The sequence below is a fragment of the Sebastes umbrosus genome, chromosome 13, assembly GCF_015220745.1.
Source record: "Sebastes umbrosus isolate fSebUmb1 chromosome 13, fSebUmb1.pri, whole genome shotgun sequence".
Lineage (NCBI taxonomy): Eukaryota > Metazoa > Chordata > Actinopteri > Perciformes > Sebastidae > Sebastes > Sebastes umbrosus.
The window spans coordinates 14,475,677-14,492,974 of record NC_051281.1 but is presented as its reverse complement, the minus strand read 5'-3'; the positions used below and the strand labels follow the sequence as shown (position 1 = coordinate 14,492,974).

At 42.1% G+C, this 17,298-nt stretch overlaps 1 protein-coding gene across 5 annotated transcripts in view; it reads right to left on the bottom strand.

Annotated features, from left to right (window-relative positions):
• tanc1b (tetratricopeptide repeat, ankyrin repeat and coiled-coil containing 1b) overlaps nt 1–17,298 on the bottom strand; it is a 118,993-nt gene that overhangs the window by 62,447 nt on the left and 39,248 nt on the right. For 2 of the 5 annotated variants that reach the window (XM_037788976.1, XM_037788977.1), the window contains exons 3-4: nt 16,718–16,924; nt 5,930–6,034 (exon numbers count right to left, since the gene is read on the bottom strand). In XM_037788976.1, the coding sequence (XP_037644904.1) occupies nt 5,930–6,034; nt 16,718–16,924 (312 nt within the window). Of the gene's footprint in view, nt 1–5,929; nt 6,035–6,725; nt 7,124–16,717; nt 16,925–17,298 lie in introns of those variants that run through there. The other 3 variants (XM_037788980.1, XM_037788982.1, XM_037788981.1) reach the window with 2 other exon arrangements.

Below are 17,298 nucleotides of genomic sequence, written 5' to 3'. Positions count from 1 at the left end.
TGCGGTCATCCCACAGCAACACAACCACGTAAACGGAAATTCACATTCAATTATCATTTCTCATGCACAAGGAAATGGAATTTGTGACAACCTCAACCTACCCATTTCTGTTTTTTACTTCATAAACTCTGCAGAGTGTTTCTGTGCAATGGAAAGGCAGAATTGAAAAGTCTAACCTGATGGATAACAACCCATTATACGAATACAGTCCTAATTGGAAGAGTGTGTGTGCGAAGAAAAATACTAAAAAGCTGCTCGGAGAGTCAGACCATGAAAAGGTCAGTAAATGGACAATTGAGCATTAAGTAAGCTTTCTACAACGGCTGTAGACTGCCTCGATGTAAATGATTTGATGAGAAGGAAAGTAGGCATGGTACTGTGTTTTCTATTATGGCCCACCTCCTGTCATTTTGCAGTGGATAAAATACATGTAGTCGATCAGCAGCGTTGCTCTAATGGTTCTCATTAACTACTCTTATCTTGATCAACACAGATTATTAATTGGTCCTATTCCACTGGACTTCACAGGACTTTATGACTTTATCTGTGAGAGCAACACTGGTTCTAAATGTGTCACTTAGCACAGCTTTATGAATCAGTTTAAGACTGCATAATGAAGAAGACATTATTTATGATTCCGTGGTGTGCATGATAAAACTGTGGCAGCTGGGCAACAGCAACTTTATCTGTAGACATAAGGTAAAATGACTGCCTTTATGTGGATGGAGGGCAGTTATAAAGTAAAATGACTACCTGATGAAAATGATCTGATTAGTCCTCTATATATTACACTACCCTGGAGATATGAAAAACTGGGATGTAGCTGGAACCACTTCTCGTTATTCCAGTAACTGTACAGCAAATGGAGGCAGAAAGAAAACAACATCATTATCTGCTGCTTGAGGAAGTTTATGAGCAGGTGTGAAATAGCAGCCGCGTGGTGCGGGAATAGAAGAATGAAGACGGAAGGAGGAGGAGCGGGAGAAGGATGGGGCATGAGGGGAACACCATGAGCAGACTGGCTCCGCGGAGCTGTCTTGGCTCTCTCCCTGCCGAGAAAACAATCCAGCCGGTGCTCATTAGCAGCTGGAGTTTCATTACCACAACAGTGGAGCCTGTTTAATGAACCCTCGATGAGAACATGCATCCTGCTTCCCCATTTGAGTTCAGAGGTACGAGGTGACGTGCCCCCCCGAAGCACGTTGAGCGCTCTTATTGCAAATTTCCACCGTTGGAACCACAAATGTCCTTTTGCTGTGAGCACAGATGGAGCGTCCAATGAGACATCACAGCGGAGACAGTTGATAATAAAGTATATCCGAGGTTCGGAGTGTGGGTATGACAAGGGGATAGTAATCATAGCTGTGACTGACACCTCAGCATGACTCTGGCTCTAACGGTAGATACAGATGGCATTTCATTAACCATTTGACCAACAGAGCTAAAGCTTCTTCATGCAGCGAATCACCCCCGGAGGGCATCGCGACTGTGGTGTAAGGATCCTCAAGAGATGAGCAGCAGCGCAGATTAATGAAGCTTCATCATTAAATAAAGAAAAAGACAAACAACATGTAAAGTTTCAGCCTCTAGCAGCTGATTAAAAAAGGAAATTAACAATGAACCTGAATGCCATAGAGAGAGATATGACTCACTCTGTCACAGCCAAAAAAGAAATCACAGCCCATTCATCTCTGCTGCCACAAAGTCACTGCTTGCCTAAATATCATCAGAAATTCTAACAACTGCTAACAATGGGTTTTGATTATACAACTGGGTTTGAGTCTTTATAAAATGGTACAAAATACAGCCAGTTTGTAAAAGTGCTTTATGCATAACTGACGCACCGCATTCATTATTATTCTTCTTTAGTGGAAAAGCTTCCTCACATCCCTCTGTCTCCGTTTCCCAATTCAGTAACATAGAAGACACCAAGAATAATCTAACATTATCTGCACCGTCTTATGAATGGCCAATTCAAAATGACTGTAAAAAGGAGAAGTCACCAGTGACACCATGGTTTCCTACATTTGCAAAAACAGTCCTTCCATGCAGCCTGAGACTTTGTACATTTTTAGCCATATGCTGTTCGAAAAATGACACACTTGACAGCTAAAAATGGCACATTTAGAATTTTAAATACTTTCACAGTTATCTCCCAATTTACAATAATAGTTCCATGAATAGCAAAAGGGATGACATGGTCTCCAAAAATGTGTCAACAAATGAGTAACACACACACTAGGGATGTCACGAGAACCAAGGTTTTGGATTTTTTCCCTGATAAGCCTACATTGTGAACAACAAATCTGTGTTGAAATCAGCAGGACGAGAGCTTGTTAACATTAACTAATTCTAGTCCTGCCAATTTCAACACGGGACGTGCCACTGATTTATATTATGATGCGTTCTATTCGGGCTCTATTCAGTAAAAATGGGTATTGAGCGAAGGTAAATTCTAATGTTATCATGATGTGTTCAAATGTAATCTTGCAAAATTTAGTTTTTGGCAAGAAACATGGGATTTATTGTTTTACTTATGTTTTTACAGTGGTATAAAATTGGTATCGAGAATCGTGGAATTCCTCTGGTATTGGTATCAACTACTAAATTTCTGGTATCATGACATCTCTAACACACATTGTACAGGAGATTACGACGAATGGTCAGATTACTACCAGAACAGTTACGATAGAGAAGTGAAAACAATACCACAGTCAGATGTTTTAAGAGGTGTAAATTCACTGAATACTTAACAATACAAGTTGGGTCCTAATTTCAGCGCTGACAAGATAATCAGCACATGAAGAAACAGGTGCTAAGTGCTCGGGCCCGGGTCTCACTGCCGTTGTAACAAGAGAGAGACGTAATTGTGGGAGAACACAGGACCTGAGGCTCGGTCTTGATTGACAGAGACAGAGCTCTGAGACCACAGCTGAAACAATTTTGACAGGCGGACTTGTTGGTCGCCTGTTGCAAATGCTCTCAAGCACGCAAACACACACATACATAAACAAACATGAATGTACTTGCGGACAAAAAAATAAAAATACACATTGCATCCACACACATGCACAAGAAACTCTATCCTTCCTCAAAAGAGCTAAGTGAGATGACTCCACCGTGGGTCAAACACAAGTTTCCTATCTTAGCCTGCAGCCCATCTTGCTCGTCCACATCAGAGAGCTCTGGAAAGCCGACAATCCGACCCAAAAGAAGAACAAACGAATACATTCAAACTCCACATGCAAGCTTTAATCGCATCTGAGCATGGCCAAAATGAAACACACACTCAAAAATGATACTGCATAAAAATCTTTAAAATTACATGCACCATTTTAGACAAATAAGGGTATGCAAAAGCCTCAGCTGCACTCAAGATGTGACTATTGATGTGAGGCATGTTTTTTTTGACATCCAAGAGATACATCCGTCAGCACAACACCCAACAAAAAGGCCATTTATAACTCCTAAGAACTCACTTTATCTGGTGCCTAAATGTCACGCAGTGCTCATGCTGCAAAACTTCCAATGGATTCTTCAACTCCGATCTTTTCCGGTACTGTATCAACATTCCACGCTGACGCTGACCTTGGAACAAAAGCTGCAATGTCAAACAACCATCTCATCCTGTCTCAGTAGTTAGGAAAAAAAGCCAGCATTGTTTACCGTCTCTGAAGTAGGAGACAACACAGACTGAAAGATGCTCTCTTTATTGACAAAAGAACACTGGATACGTCCTTGTCAAACGCGACGTGTGACGCACATTAATCCAAATGAATCCAGTTGATGTAACAGGCCTACAGCAAACTCAGACATTAGATCTAACTGCGTGGTGTAACTTTCAAAAATCCACACGGGAGAGAAATAGACTGGAGAGGCATAGCATGTGTAGCTGTGCTCAAAAGCCTGTCAGCTATGCATGGGGCCTCATCCTACAACAGCTGGGCTATCACAATTAGCCATCATTAGTCTAGAATTTATACAGCGTCTAATTGTACATAATTAGTTGAGTAAGTTGCCGCATTCCTGTAATTTCTCAGCAGTAAACTTCTTTTACCTGCTGACTACGGATGTGGGAAGAAGGGGAGTAGATACTTTCTCCTGGCTTAGCTGCTTACATTTATTGAATAACTGACTGTACAGGGCAGCGATAACAAGCAGCTGTTTGACCTTAAACAACAGGTTGGTTATTTCTTCAGTTCTGTGAGAGCTGAGTCAATATGTACAGGTCACTACCAAAGCTACAGAATAAACTAAAGTGGCTTAAATGCCCGGAGCTGCTCAAGGAGAGACTGACTTTTGCTGTTGCTCCAACAGTGCAAAAAAGCAATAAAAATGTACTATATTAAGCTGGGTACAACTGTCCTAGAGACTGCTGTGTCATTTCTTATTTGCCATAAATTGACCAGATCTGTATCTGGTATCTCTAACATCAGGAGTAGACCAGAAGAATAACATAATGCAAAATTAAATTTATCATCTTGGCTCGTTTTTTTTTTTTGTGTACTCTCTCTGTTTGAGACTGAAGCAGTGTGATGGTTCTCTGCAAAAGATACTCTCTGGAGGGCTTGGTCAGTAGGTCTGTCACATACATGTGAGATAGTAACGCCTGTTATATCGCCTGAAGAGTAATTTAAGCCTGAAATGGATTTAAATAAAAAGCAAGCACTGGGTACACAAGGTCAAAACAACCACAACAAGAGTCCTTCTGTCAACACACACCTTGAGCTTTATTTTCCTTTTCTCTGTGTTGGGAAGCCAAGAGGGAGGAGGGAAAGCTTAGAAAGGGCTGTTTCTAAGACAGCACCGGCATGTGAATGTGTATGTTTATGTACATGTGCTTCAAGGGGGGTCTCAGGTCTGCAGAGGAGGAAAATGCACGGGGAATAGTGATTCGAGTGATGGTGAGAAGGGGAAAAGAGGTGTTGTTTGTGCAACTTGCATTAGGTATACTTAAACACATTGCACCATGACAAACCCAACTACATGGATTCTAACCATACATTTCTATTAAAAAAATACAAACCAGGTCTCTCAAAACTTTTGTTGGAGTATACAGCTCATACAATTAGCTCTCTAACAGTGCCAGCTGTCATGAGATAACATTTATCTGGGGTCCGCTATCCTGCCGGTAGCCCGCTCTGAGCCAAAACACTGCTCTGTGCCAGCTGAATGTCAGACACACCCTCGTGCCCCGGTATGTAACAGTCAACAGTGACTGGGCTGCGCTGGGTTACTACTGTCTGCGTATGTGAGCCGTGTACAATCAGAGGGCACCACTTTCTGTGTTGCCCTTTTGCTAAAGATAACGCATCCTACAACTCTGCTTAAGCCAATGAGAGGAATTTTGAGCCCTGCCCTGCTCTGCTGGAAACCAAATGAGAGCACTTAGTGGAACATTACACACACAAACACATAACGCCCAACACAGGAGGGTATAACACTAAAGGAACACCTCACAGAAACGTGCAAGAACACACATACAGTATACAATTACTGAGAAATTTAAGGTCTTCCTATGAAATAGATCCAGTGCTCCGGGCAGACAATGTGTCCCCGCACAGAGGAAAACTGACTCCTCTGTAATCTAAACACACAATTTAAAATAAACACGGCACTATTGTGTGTTTGTATAAGAGGCTACATGAAGGAACACTGCTCAAACGCACTGGTACTTACAGGGACCACTCATGCAGGAACTGATGCTACCCTTAAATTACCTAGAGACCTATCCCTGACCCCATTGGACACAACAACGATATTCTATATAACACATGAAGACTGATCACAGTATGAAGGGCAAGGTTGTGGATTCCAGCTGACAACATGTGTGTTTCTCAATCTTATGCCTGTTCAACTTTCCAATGCTTCCAAAAAAAACACAAGCAGACATATACACAAGAAGTGAACAAAAAAAAGCAAAACTCACCATTGTGTGAGGACTCCTTGTTATCAGCCACCTTCCTCAGCGCTGAAACGATGGCATCAGAAGGAACGCGAGGACTCTCCACATATTTGGGCTTCCTGATTGGACCTGCTGGCACGAACCGAAGACACAGGGAGAATGAGAGAGAGAGAGAGAGAGAGAGAGAGAGAGAGAGAGAAACAGAGAGAGAGAGAGAGAGATTCTCGCTGGATTAACGTGTTCCAGATGGGACTAGAGATGAGAGGCGGTGGTGTCTTAGTTGGACAGGCTTGGCTGCACTCCGTGGCTCACATAAACTCATTCACACACACACACTCTCTCAGACAGCTCCCCGCGCTGATAGCAGCTCTGGTCTGTCTGACAACCCAGAGTATCGTCTGCATGACCAGAGCCTCCCAGTAAAACACTGCCAGCCAGCTCCGGGAATGTAAACTACAGCAGGAAACGACAACAATTAGCCTCGTAATGAACTTTTAAAAGGAGTATTTAAACACACAAAACAGACAGAGTTTTCCTGCTTGTTGATCTGTGATCAGCAGTCCCTCTAAAGTATACTGTGTTATTGCTTTAAAGGATCCATATGGATAGATTAAGGTCCTTGTGTCCCGCTTTAAGTCAGATGATGTATCTGGGACAGCGGTACTGTCCTCTGAGGACCGTCTTTGTCTTTAGTGAGGAGTCGAGGTTAGCTGGCTGCTCTGTTCCCTCTGCTCTCACCGTGACAGAATTAGAAAATCCCACAGCTCCACAAAAAAATGCTTGCTCACTGTGCCGAACTTTAAACCACTGAGATACTCACCCCACTAGAGACGCAGCCCCTTATGCAACATTTCCATCTTTGTGTGCGCAAAGCGATTTGCCAGTTTTCTAAAAACGTATTCTGTAAAAATTGCCTTTTAATCTGCCCTAAATAGTCTTGAAGTGGTAGCAGAGGCTTACTAATCTTTCCTAAGAGAGAGTATAATTGTTTATACGTGCAGGAGATCCAGCAAAGACACTAGACTAAATACTAAGCCATGAAACAAACATCTCCCGAGCAACTAGCTGTGTGCACATTTCAAGTCCTCTACTTCTATCCCACAATTTCTGGTGTAAAAAGAAATCCAGACACAAAAGCAAACAATCAACTGCAGGAAATAATGTGAAAACAGGAGGTGACTGTATAATTTAGATCCATAAATCCATAGAGAACGGCAACAGCATGCCTCCCCTTGAGCCACTCCTCCATGCTACTCCAACCTTGACCTCCTGTAACCCACTCCAAACCTCCTCCTCCTCTTCCAGACTCCAGTTATCAGATGACTGTATGTGTAACCCCAGTCATAACATAAAGATTAGATGGCAGAACACAGATAACCATTTCCTATTACCACATTGGATAACCAGTCCCTCCCACCTCCAGGAAAAAAAAAAAATCCTCGGAGTCAGACGGGACTATTTCTTAAACCGCAGCTGTGATCTTGGCCACAGATACTAAAAGTGGAGGTGAGGGGAGGGGAAAGGGGGGAGTTACAGCAGCAGCCATGTGAGGGGAAATGATCTGGAAGTGTCATTGCAACAAACCAAGCATGAGAGTCAAAGTCATCTTGATGCACAGTGCCATCTATGGATATGCGACTTGAAATGCATAGTGAGGAATGGTGCTTTTGATAGCCAAGAAGAGTTTCTGCCTCTGCAGACTGGTGCTCTCTTGCTTCTCAGCAGAAGTCAAAGTAAAAGCCCAAAGCAAGCCGAATGCAGTCGTGCGTCAGAGGAACAGGAAACAGTAGTCGTAGTATAACGTGGTGAAAATAAAGGTGATGATTGGTCTCATTTAAAAGCACTATAATCTAAAGATTGGATTTCCAACACATGTGAGGTGTTACAGACTATTTGGTTTGTGTACATGGATGAGTTCTAAACCTGAAGGGGGCTGGTCTAGTGATGCATCTACTAAAGAAATCCATGTCAGCTTGTTATTTGGCAGACAAAGCCAAAGAGTCTGTCCTGAAAACCCTCCATTCATCTGTGGATGGTCAGGCACAACCTATTACCCAGGAGTCACACGGCTCCAATTAGAGTGGAACGACAGAGATAGAGAGGGCTGTGTGTGAGACACACTTAGTTCAGGTAAATATCTTGGACCGAAAGCGCACTGCTAAATATAATCCGTTGAGTGTAATTCATCTAAAAACAACAGGGGGCATAGTTGGAGTAATTTAAACCATATGCTTAAGTTCAGATTCGGTTTACACAAAGTGCCAAGAGGAACACAGGATCCACACGTGAAATGACAAACACGTGGCTGGCTATCAAGGGTAATTTTAGGCCACATCTGAGGGGCTGATAATACAGAGAAGAGGTCCTTCAGCAACACTCTGATGTCTGAGCATCAGCTCATGATAGACAAAGCACACGGGGGTTTTGTTTTTCCATTCAAAATCTAATCTCAAGATTTAACAGGGTGCCATTACCGCGCTGCCCTTCTAGATGGAAGCACTGACGAATGAGCAATTGCAGTTTATAACAGGCATGAAAAGGTCGCAGAGATGGAAGTGTCAGATGTGTGACCCTTGAAGGACACTGAGAGAGAGAGAGGGGGGCAGAAATGAGACGTGTTCTCACTTTTATCACATGCAAAAATCCAGAGTGTTAACCTACTCCAAAAAGCAGGCAAGAGCTCATTAAAGCCAGGGGAAGCTACAGGACTGATTAAAAAGGTACATTTTGAACAGACATAGCCCTCACAAATTAGTGGTATTTTCTTTTTAATTTATAAGGGACATGTAATGTTTTATACTTCTGGTGGATCTAATTCAATCAATCTTATTTCCATACATGGTATATATGTATTTTGTATTTACAGTTCCCTTTGTTAACAACTTATTTTTGAAAACCGTACGTAGTCACACGTGTATACTTCCGCTAACTTTGCCAAGTCCGTTGCTGGCTTTCCCCGTCAGCTCCGTTCTCTTTATACATCCATGGTCAGCTCCGTTTGACTGTCTTTACCATGAATGTCAGTATATGGGTGCTCTACAGTTGTAGTGTCGGCCGATTTGACCGCGGAGATGCGAGTGGCGGCTGGATTGACCGCACGTTACCGTAATACGATAATATTTCCTGTCCATGACAGAGTTAGCATGCAGCTTTAGCCATGATGTTTAGCTCTGCTTTTCCTGGCAATGTGTGAAACCCAAAGTGTTTCCATACTTTGTTGTATGTGTAGTGTTTACCACTCTGGATTTAAAATGCGAGGGTGCAGGTCCTATCAACACCGACCCTCCGCTTGTTTTGTACTTCCTCGTTGCGGCCAGCTGCGGTTTGTTTTGGTTGATGGATACGGAACGGGTATGACGTCATGTAACTCTGACTACAACAATTAAAGCGTTAACTTCCTTCTACCTCCACATAGACTCAAATTAAGCAAATATATCAATTCTGGCATTAAAAAAAATGTTTAAAAAGTAAAAACAAAAAATCGGTGAATCCATTTTTTATCTTTCTATCAAAAGTATATTTTCAGCTTGCAGCAGAAATGTTTCCATGAGTGCAATTTAAGCACTGAAAAGATCAGCTACTCACCATCAATGTGCAGTAAATATGTGTAAATGTATGCAAGTACACATGTTAAATACATGGGAAGAAAAGCAAGCAAACAAAAGCTAGAGGAGGAGATGGGTTAAAGGGAGAAAAACAGAGAGAAAAGAGTATCCCTAGGGTAAAGCAGCCAGGCGAGCTGTGACTGCACAGGACTCTTTACTCGCCAGTATTCATTGTGAGATTCAGGAATCCATGACCAGCGAGCTATCACTCAGCAGCCACATGCACACACGCATACCCACATACCAAACAGTGGAATACCTATCACCAACAACGTACAGTGTCCAGTCAATGCCAGTGAAAGAGGGGATTGTTCGCTGTTATAGGAAGTGATCAAGGAGCTTTCCCAGCATTCTTTCGAGATGGACTCTGACTTCTTCACATTTCAACTTTTCAATAAGACACTGTGCGCTCTTTGTGAATGAAAGCCGTCTCACAACAGCCCTCTTTATGTTCCAAAATGTCATTCTTCAACTCAGAAGTGAAAAATAATATATTAGAAGAGACTGGTATTCTGAGTGCTTGCATGTCAAACTCAGTTATGGAGAGCGTGAAATATACTTGGTGTTGTTAATAGCAGCATCAAGCTTTTAATATTTTCGCAATTATGGTTTGCAAAGAAAGTATTACAGGCATCATGCTTTGTTAACTTAAAATACAAATGCTAATTTATGATTCACTCCCTATTCACAGCCTGACATAATGCCATTATCCTCTCCTGGTTAATTCAATGTCTGCACCGTACCACAAAGAGAGACTGGTAATCTTTTTCAAACACTACATGTTTAATAGTCATGACTAATCGCACACATGCTGTTTCACAAGCTGCTATGAATTATGTATTAAGGCTCCACTGTGCTCATGGTCATACATTTTCAAAAAGGTAACAACAATAACTCAAGCAAAGTAAAGTGAGCCCCGTTTTTTCCTTTCCCCCCCCGACCATTTACAATCTAGTATGATACACCACTATATCATATGGGCAGCCTGATTCTACGGACTGACTGAAGAAGCAATGTTAGACTCTTAGGCAGTAGGTGACTTGGGATTCCACACTGCAGATGAAAAAGGGGATTGCATGCGATAAGCAGCCAAAGCCGGAGTGTAGCGAAGCGCAGTGAAGTGGAGAACTGGATAGAACTTTTCACTGGGTGCTCATCAGAGGAACCTTTCAAAGGGTCCTCGCAGCATCACAAGGTCTTTTACAGCTCGGCTCTCAAAAAGGCATCAATATTCCCTCAGGGCTGTCTGGTTACTGTCAATACCCCGGAGTTGACTTCAGGAGAGCTCACCTCAAAGGGGCTACAACTGGCTTTGAAGAGAGTTCCTATCCTCTTGACAGAACTGCAAAATAAATTGCACTCATTTGGTGATGTGGAAGGAGATGAAGGATGCTAGAGGATGAACATTGTAGTCATACAGGATAATGCTAATATGACATATTTTAAATCAAACAATGATTTGGCTAGGGCTGTCAAAGTTAATGCTATACTAACACGTTAACGCAAATTCATTTTAACGCCACTAATTTATTCAATGCATTAACGCAACTTGCAATTTTTAGGTTGTAACGGGCTCCTTGTCGACAAGGAGACTAAATAACAGTCCAAACTGATGCTAAATTCTGGCGATGGCCATTTTTAAAGGGGTTCCTTGACCTCTGACCTCAAGATATGTGATTGAAAACGGGTTCTATGGGTACCCATGAGTCCCCCCTTTACAGACACGCCCACTTTATGATAATCACATGCAGTATGGGGCAAGTCATAGTCAAGTGTTGGGCTTGAGTTTGTTATGATTTAAGCATTTTTTTTAATGCTAAATGCAGTACCTGTGAGGGTTTTGGACAATATTTGTCATTGTTTTGTATTGTTAATTGATTTCCAATAATAAATATATACATATATTTGCATAAAGCCAGCATATTTGCCCACTCCCATGTTGATAAGAGTATTAAATACTTGACAAATCTCCCTTTAAGGTACATTTTGAACGGATTAAAAATGTGCGATTAATTTGCAATTAATCGCGATTAATCATGGACAATCATGCGATTAATCACAATTAAATTGATTGACAGCCCTCAAATGTCAAAGTTAATATTGCTATGGAGAAATTAGTTACAGATATAAGGGATTATATCAGTTCTGGTGTTTGACGTTGTGGTTTCAGTTTAAGCAGACGCGATCCTTGAACTTGTTCATGCTGTTAATGACTCCTCTGTAACTATGAGGCTTAGTGAAAACACACAAATCCATGGAGAAATTCCACCAAATGACTTTCTGTGTTGTGTTGTGTTATGTGGTCTGCTGTGTTAATACCCTCCAAAGCTTTAACCCCTGCCCCCCCACAAAAAAATCTCAAAGAACAGACATTACAAAATTGTTATGGTAGTTAATAACCACAACAAAAACACACTGTACAGACTGTGCAGCTAACCACCACTAATGTATAGCATTCAGTGTGCTCTGGGTGAACAGTGTGGCTGCTGCTGCCACGAAACAGAGATAAAGAGGAGATAAGCAATAAAGAGGTCATGGAATCAGACCATACTGTCAGTGAAAGTAGTTACCTGATCGGCTTACACACACACACACACGTGCGCAAGCCAAAAGTTGGTTACAAGCCGCAGAGATTTTTTTTTCAGATTGGCCTATTGGGTCTACGGCTATATCCACACTAATACGTTTTCGAGCCCCTAAAATTGAGATGTTTGGAACGCTGCTGAACGCGTTTCTGTTTTAAAACTCCAGGGATGCATTGTAGTCTGGACGGGCAGAAACAGAGACTTTTGGAAACGATGATCCAGACACCCACGTTCACTTCTTGGATATGGATAACGATTTTACAAGCCCTGATGATCTTGTTGTTCATGCTCGCAGCTGTTGTGCAGTTAAATTCTGCATTTTATAACGCTAGAGTAACAAAGTCTCTGGTCTTACTTTTCGACATTGCTGTTCTTCCTTCGTAGTATTTTCTGCAACTGAACAACCAACTGTGCTGCTTCCCGTTTCCACCGGCACATGCATGCCCAGTGTATGTGAATGGGTCATTTGATATGCGATAGGCGTGGTAGTATGAATGGAGATTAATACTAAAACGGCCCTATCTGGACGGAGTATTCATGTGGATGTAGTTTACATGTACAAGCACAGCAGGATTGTACCGATTAAAGAGCAATCCCAATAGGGTCACCACCCTTCCTGGATGGCAGGAAAAGCAGATCCTTTGATAGAGAGATCATGTCAGAATAGTGAGCTGTGCTCTCCGGTGGTGATTTGCACACCTGCTTGGCTGATCGATAAACGAATCAGCCTCTGAACCACCGAAAGCCAATGCGCCTCCCATCAAAGAAAAATCCACTTAACTAATTTCACTATACACAACAGACTGCCAGAGACAATTCCCCCTGTGGCTTCATTCCAGATATACTAATTAAAATGATACACTGCCCATGACAGCCATAAATTAATATGAATTGCTGTTTTATGATCCCTTGCAGGCTGGCAGGGAGGCGAAGCATGGGGCTAACAGCTTTGTCATGTGACTACAGAAAGGTCACACATCTAATGGACATACAGAATCACCTTTGTGTCCACCACCTCATACGTCAGGGATGCAGTCTGCTTGTATATATGTTGCATAAGCGTCATCTTTACACACATGCAACTCACCAAGCAGTGTAACCTTGAAGACAACAGATGCTATTAATCCCCCAATGGCACAGTAACCTATTACAACCACAGGAGGTCACTGTGTAGATGCCCAGGAGACTGTCAGAGGTGCAGCGCAGGGAGTGTCTAACCTTTGAAAAAGACCTGAAGACCTAATTTACTGTGTCATCAGCTACATCCTACCCACTTAAGATTGAGGTTCAAGTTTTACAAATACCTGATCTTTGACCTGTACTGGGTTGGAGCAAGATGGGTCCATTCAGACAAACATTCTTGCAGTAAATATCCCTCCCCGGGCCATCAGGGTGCCTGTAAACTATTAAGACTATAAAGCTTAGGTGCTGCTCAACACATGTCAGGGTGCAGTGTTTCATGGTTAAGCTCTGGGCTTAGCTGATCAAAGCTGCGGCACTCAACGCCACCAGGACTTTGCGGCTCAGGCATCCGTCACACTCCTAATTAACTCAATGTTTCTCTGTTGTCCCCTCTGTGAAGTTTTCATGAAAAGAACAACCGCTAAGTTTGAGCCTTCCAAACTGCGATAGATTATCCAATGTGTCAGGAAATGAAGCCAAGCCACAAAATGCTTTCTGAATCTGTGAAACCACTTCCCCCTTGCATCAGCGCTGGCTGGATGGGGAGGAGAACAAATAGATGAGAATGCATTGATGGATTTACTGCATGTATAAATAAATGAGGGTAGTATGAGTAAAAAAAACTAAACTAGTTAACAGGCAAAAGACCTCGGTTGGTATCTTGGAAAATGTTCTTAAGAATATTGTTAAATTTCAGAGTTAAAAAAATCTTGCAAACATTTGAAGGCAAGCTCATTATATAAATGAGCTTATTTGAAAATTTAAGTAAAAGAAAATGGTAATGAAATGGATATGGAAAGGATGAAATGGTACCAATAATTCCAGCTTCCCTGCTTGATATCTGAGGTGAATCAAATTGAACTAATCTCAAACGATTTCACAGAACATCTGCATAACGGCAATGAATCGTCTCACGCTCATTTCAACACGGATGAGTCTTAAATTGAGTACACTACGCTGCTTCTGCGGCTCAGCAAGAAGAGAAAATGCAGCATTATGACCCGTGTTGTTTTCGTCGCAGAGCTGAGACATTTCCTGCAGTATGTGTTTATTAACTGGAGGTGTGAACTCTCCCCCTACGGGTTTTCACAGTTACCTGTGAGGACAGTGGAGGAGAGCCTACCAACCATCCCCCTACCCTCTCTCTCCCTGGCTGTCCTCCATGACATCCCATCTTGTCAGTCCATTTCTTTCCCCCTTTTTCCATGCCTCAGAGCACCCCGAGTGGGAATATGCCTTTAATGAGTGTTCCCCTTCCCCGGGGCCCTTTTCACCTTCACAAACCCAGCCCTCTTCTCTCTCTTCATCTCTCGCTCCCGTCATGTCTGTAAATGTACATTTCATCGACACTCTCTTTGGGTTTAAAACGGTCATCACAAATCCTGTATCACCTCAGGTAGTTGGATAGATTTGCTTTAACTTGAGTGGGGGATGAGCAGATGAAACTCTACTTGGCTATTATAAACTGTATTTATCTTTGATTTACCTCTTTTTTCTATACTAGGGATTGGGCAATTATGTATCTGCTTTTCCACTGAACATTTGCACAATGTACTGCGTCGCAATTTCAGGCGTGCAAGTTTAATATTAGGTTTTGAATTATGTGATGAGAATTGTGGAAAATCCGGTTTGAGAAGTAAAACACTGAAGCAAACATAATATCTCCATCCTAATCTGTAGTTGAAATTAGAATATGGCATTTCATGTTAGAAAGCTCATTGACACAACTAGAGCTGCAAAGATTTATCGATTAGTTATCAACTAATAAATGTATTAATTAAATTGTCACTATTTTCTGACATTTTATAGACCAAAAAACAAATTGATTAATCGAGAAAATAATCGACAGGTTAATCAACAATGAAAATACTCGTTATTTGCAGCCCTAGTTAAAACAAACTAAAAACGAAGTGAAAAACAACAACTTAAACCTAAATCTAAACACTGGAGTTGAGCAGCTAAACGACAACTTCTTAACAGAGATGTGAACTTGAACAACACAAGTTTGCATAAGGATTAAACCACACTACCCCCTTCCCACCAACTCATCTTTACACTAAACAGATCAAAGCTGCAAGCACTCTAAACAAAGGCCAGATAGCCCACAGATGAGTGCCACATGTGAGTGGGGCCACATTGACCACTTTAAGGATTTCACTCCTCTTTGCCAAGTCTCCAGAATACAAAGACTCAGGTTGAGACAAGTTCAGCTACAAAGGTATCCCCTTCTTTGAAGCACCCCACAGCTGCTGACAAGCATGTTCTCAACATGGTGGATAGAAGGGAGCCCGGGAGGATTGACAATTAGATCCAGTGTAAACACACGCCCATTACCAGCCAGTATAGTGTAAACACGCGGTGCAGTTGTAGAGACCTCTGCATTGACACAAGGTGATCAAATATAAGGATGAAGTGACAAAAGCAATCCTCTGCAACCAGTCTGAGCTCACAGTCTAACTGCTGGAATCCAGAATGGGCCAGCTATCACTATTACTTTATCCCGTTGTATAACTTTTATTTTTTTCCAAAAGTTATTCAGATACTTACTCAGAATAGTTTCACATGTTCCAGAGAGGTTTAAGTTAAAAGCTGCAGCAGTGTTTTAAGGCTGAGAGGGACTGTTATTCCTAGAGCTCTATCAGATGTTCAACAAGACAGGGATATAATTTTTACATGATGCCCATAGAGACAAATGAAGCTCCTTTTATGAGACTGAAATAGTGTGCAAAGAATTGGATTAACCCAAATGCTTGCAGCACATTTAGCTTGTTTACGTTAATACACATGGTGGTGAGTGGTAGAGAATAAAGATGGGACCGATCTGATCCAATAACGGTATCGGGTTCAGATATAGACGTAATTCCCTCATCAGATATCGGATTGACACCGATCAACATACCGCCGGCCGTGTTGGAACGGCTGCAAAGAAACTAATTAGCTACGTTAGCATACTTAGCACGGAGGCCGAGTGAGAGTCCGACTCTAGGGCACATAAACAACACGTTACTACCGTATTTTCACAGTGACGGTCCTCTGGCTCTTCAAACACACGGTGAGAGTCACTCGTGTTGTTCTCAATCAACCATTCAATATTTACTTCTAGCGGTTGTTAATAATCTAGCTTGTCGTATATTCATTAATGCCAATTTTCCAGCTTTAAGCAGGCGATAGGAGCCGCTCGCGGGTATTGCTCTCACTAGATCTATCGCTATTCCAGCTGATTGCTAACTCTGCATGGTAACCATAGCACACACTTCCTCCATTCGACATCCGACACAAACACACCTCTGGCTTCGCCTTGTATTACTTGATCAAAATGAATTTCTGTGTATAAAAACATCTGGTTTGTCTTCAGGCCTCACAGTGTTTTACCCAATGGCAATACAGCTACAACATCAGGAACCATATAGAACAGATCAATATATAGTTACAACCAGTACCTGGTGATCTCTTGCTGGGGCGCAAGGGCATCATGTAGGACTGTCGTGGCAGGAGAGGTGAGGATGGAAGAGACATGGACACGCCCTTGGCGAGGCTTAATCTGAAAACATCATCTGGGATATTAGGGTGCCCGCTGCCAGGCCCCTGGAGTTGAGGGTTTCCCTCCGGTGAGAATCTTCTTTGGGCACTGTGGCTGTGGACATCACCTGTTGAGGAGAACCACAGGGTTGTTACAGATTTTACAGCTTTGGCATTACCTCATGTAATGACATAAGGACAAGCAGAGTCATTACATTTTACTACTTAGGTATGCAATGACCTTGAGCAGTACAAAAAACACACACCTATGTAGGCTTATCTTTTTCTCTTACTGTGCGAGAGCTTTTTAACCGCTTGTGTAGAGCAGAGATTTTGAGGCTGAAGGAAATGAAGCTCTGTGGACTTTTAAACCTGTTTACACCGAAGTGCTATTCCGGTACAACATTGTTAAAACACTGAGACACTAATCATCATTGTGTATGAGCTCACAATGCTGATTATGCAGAACTTTTAGGGTTCTGTTCTGTTTTAAGAACTTAAC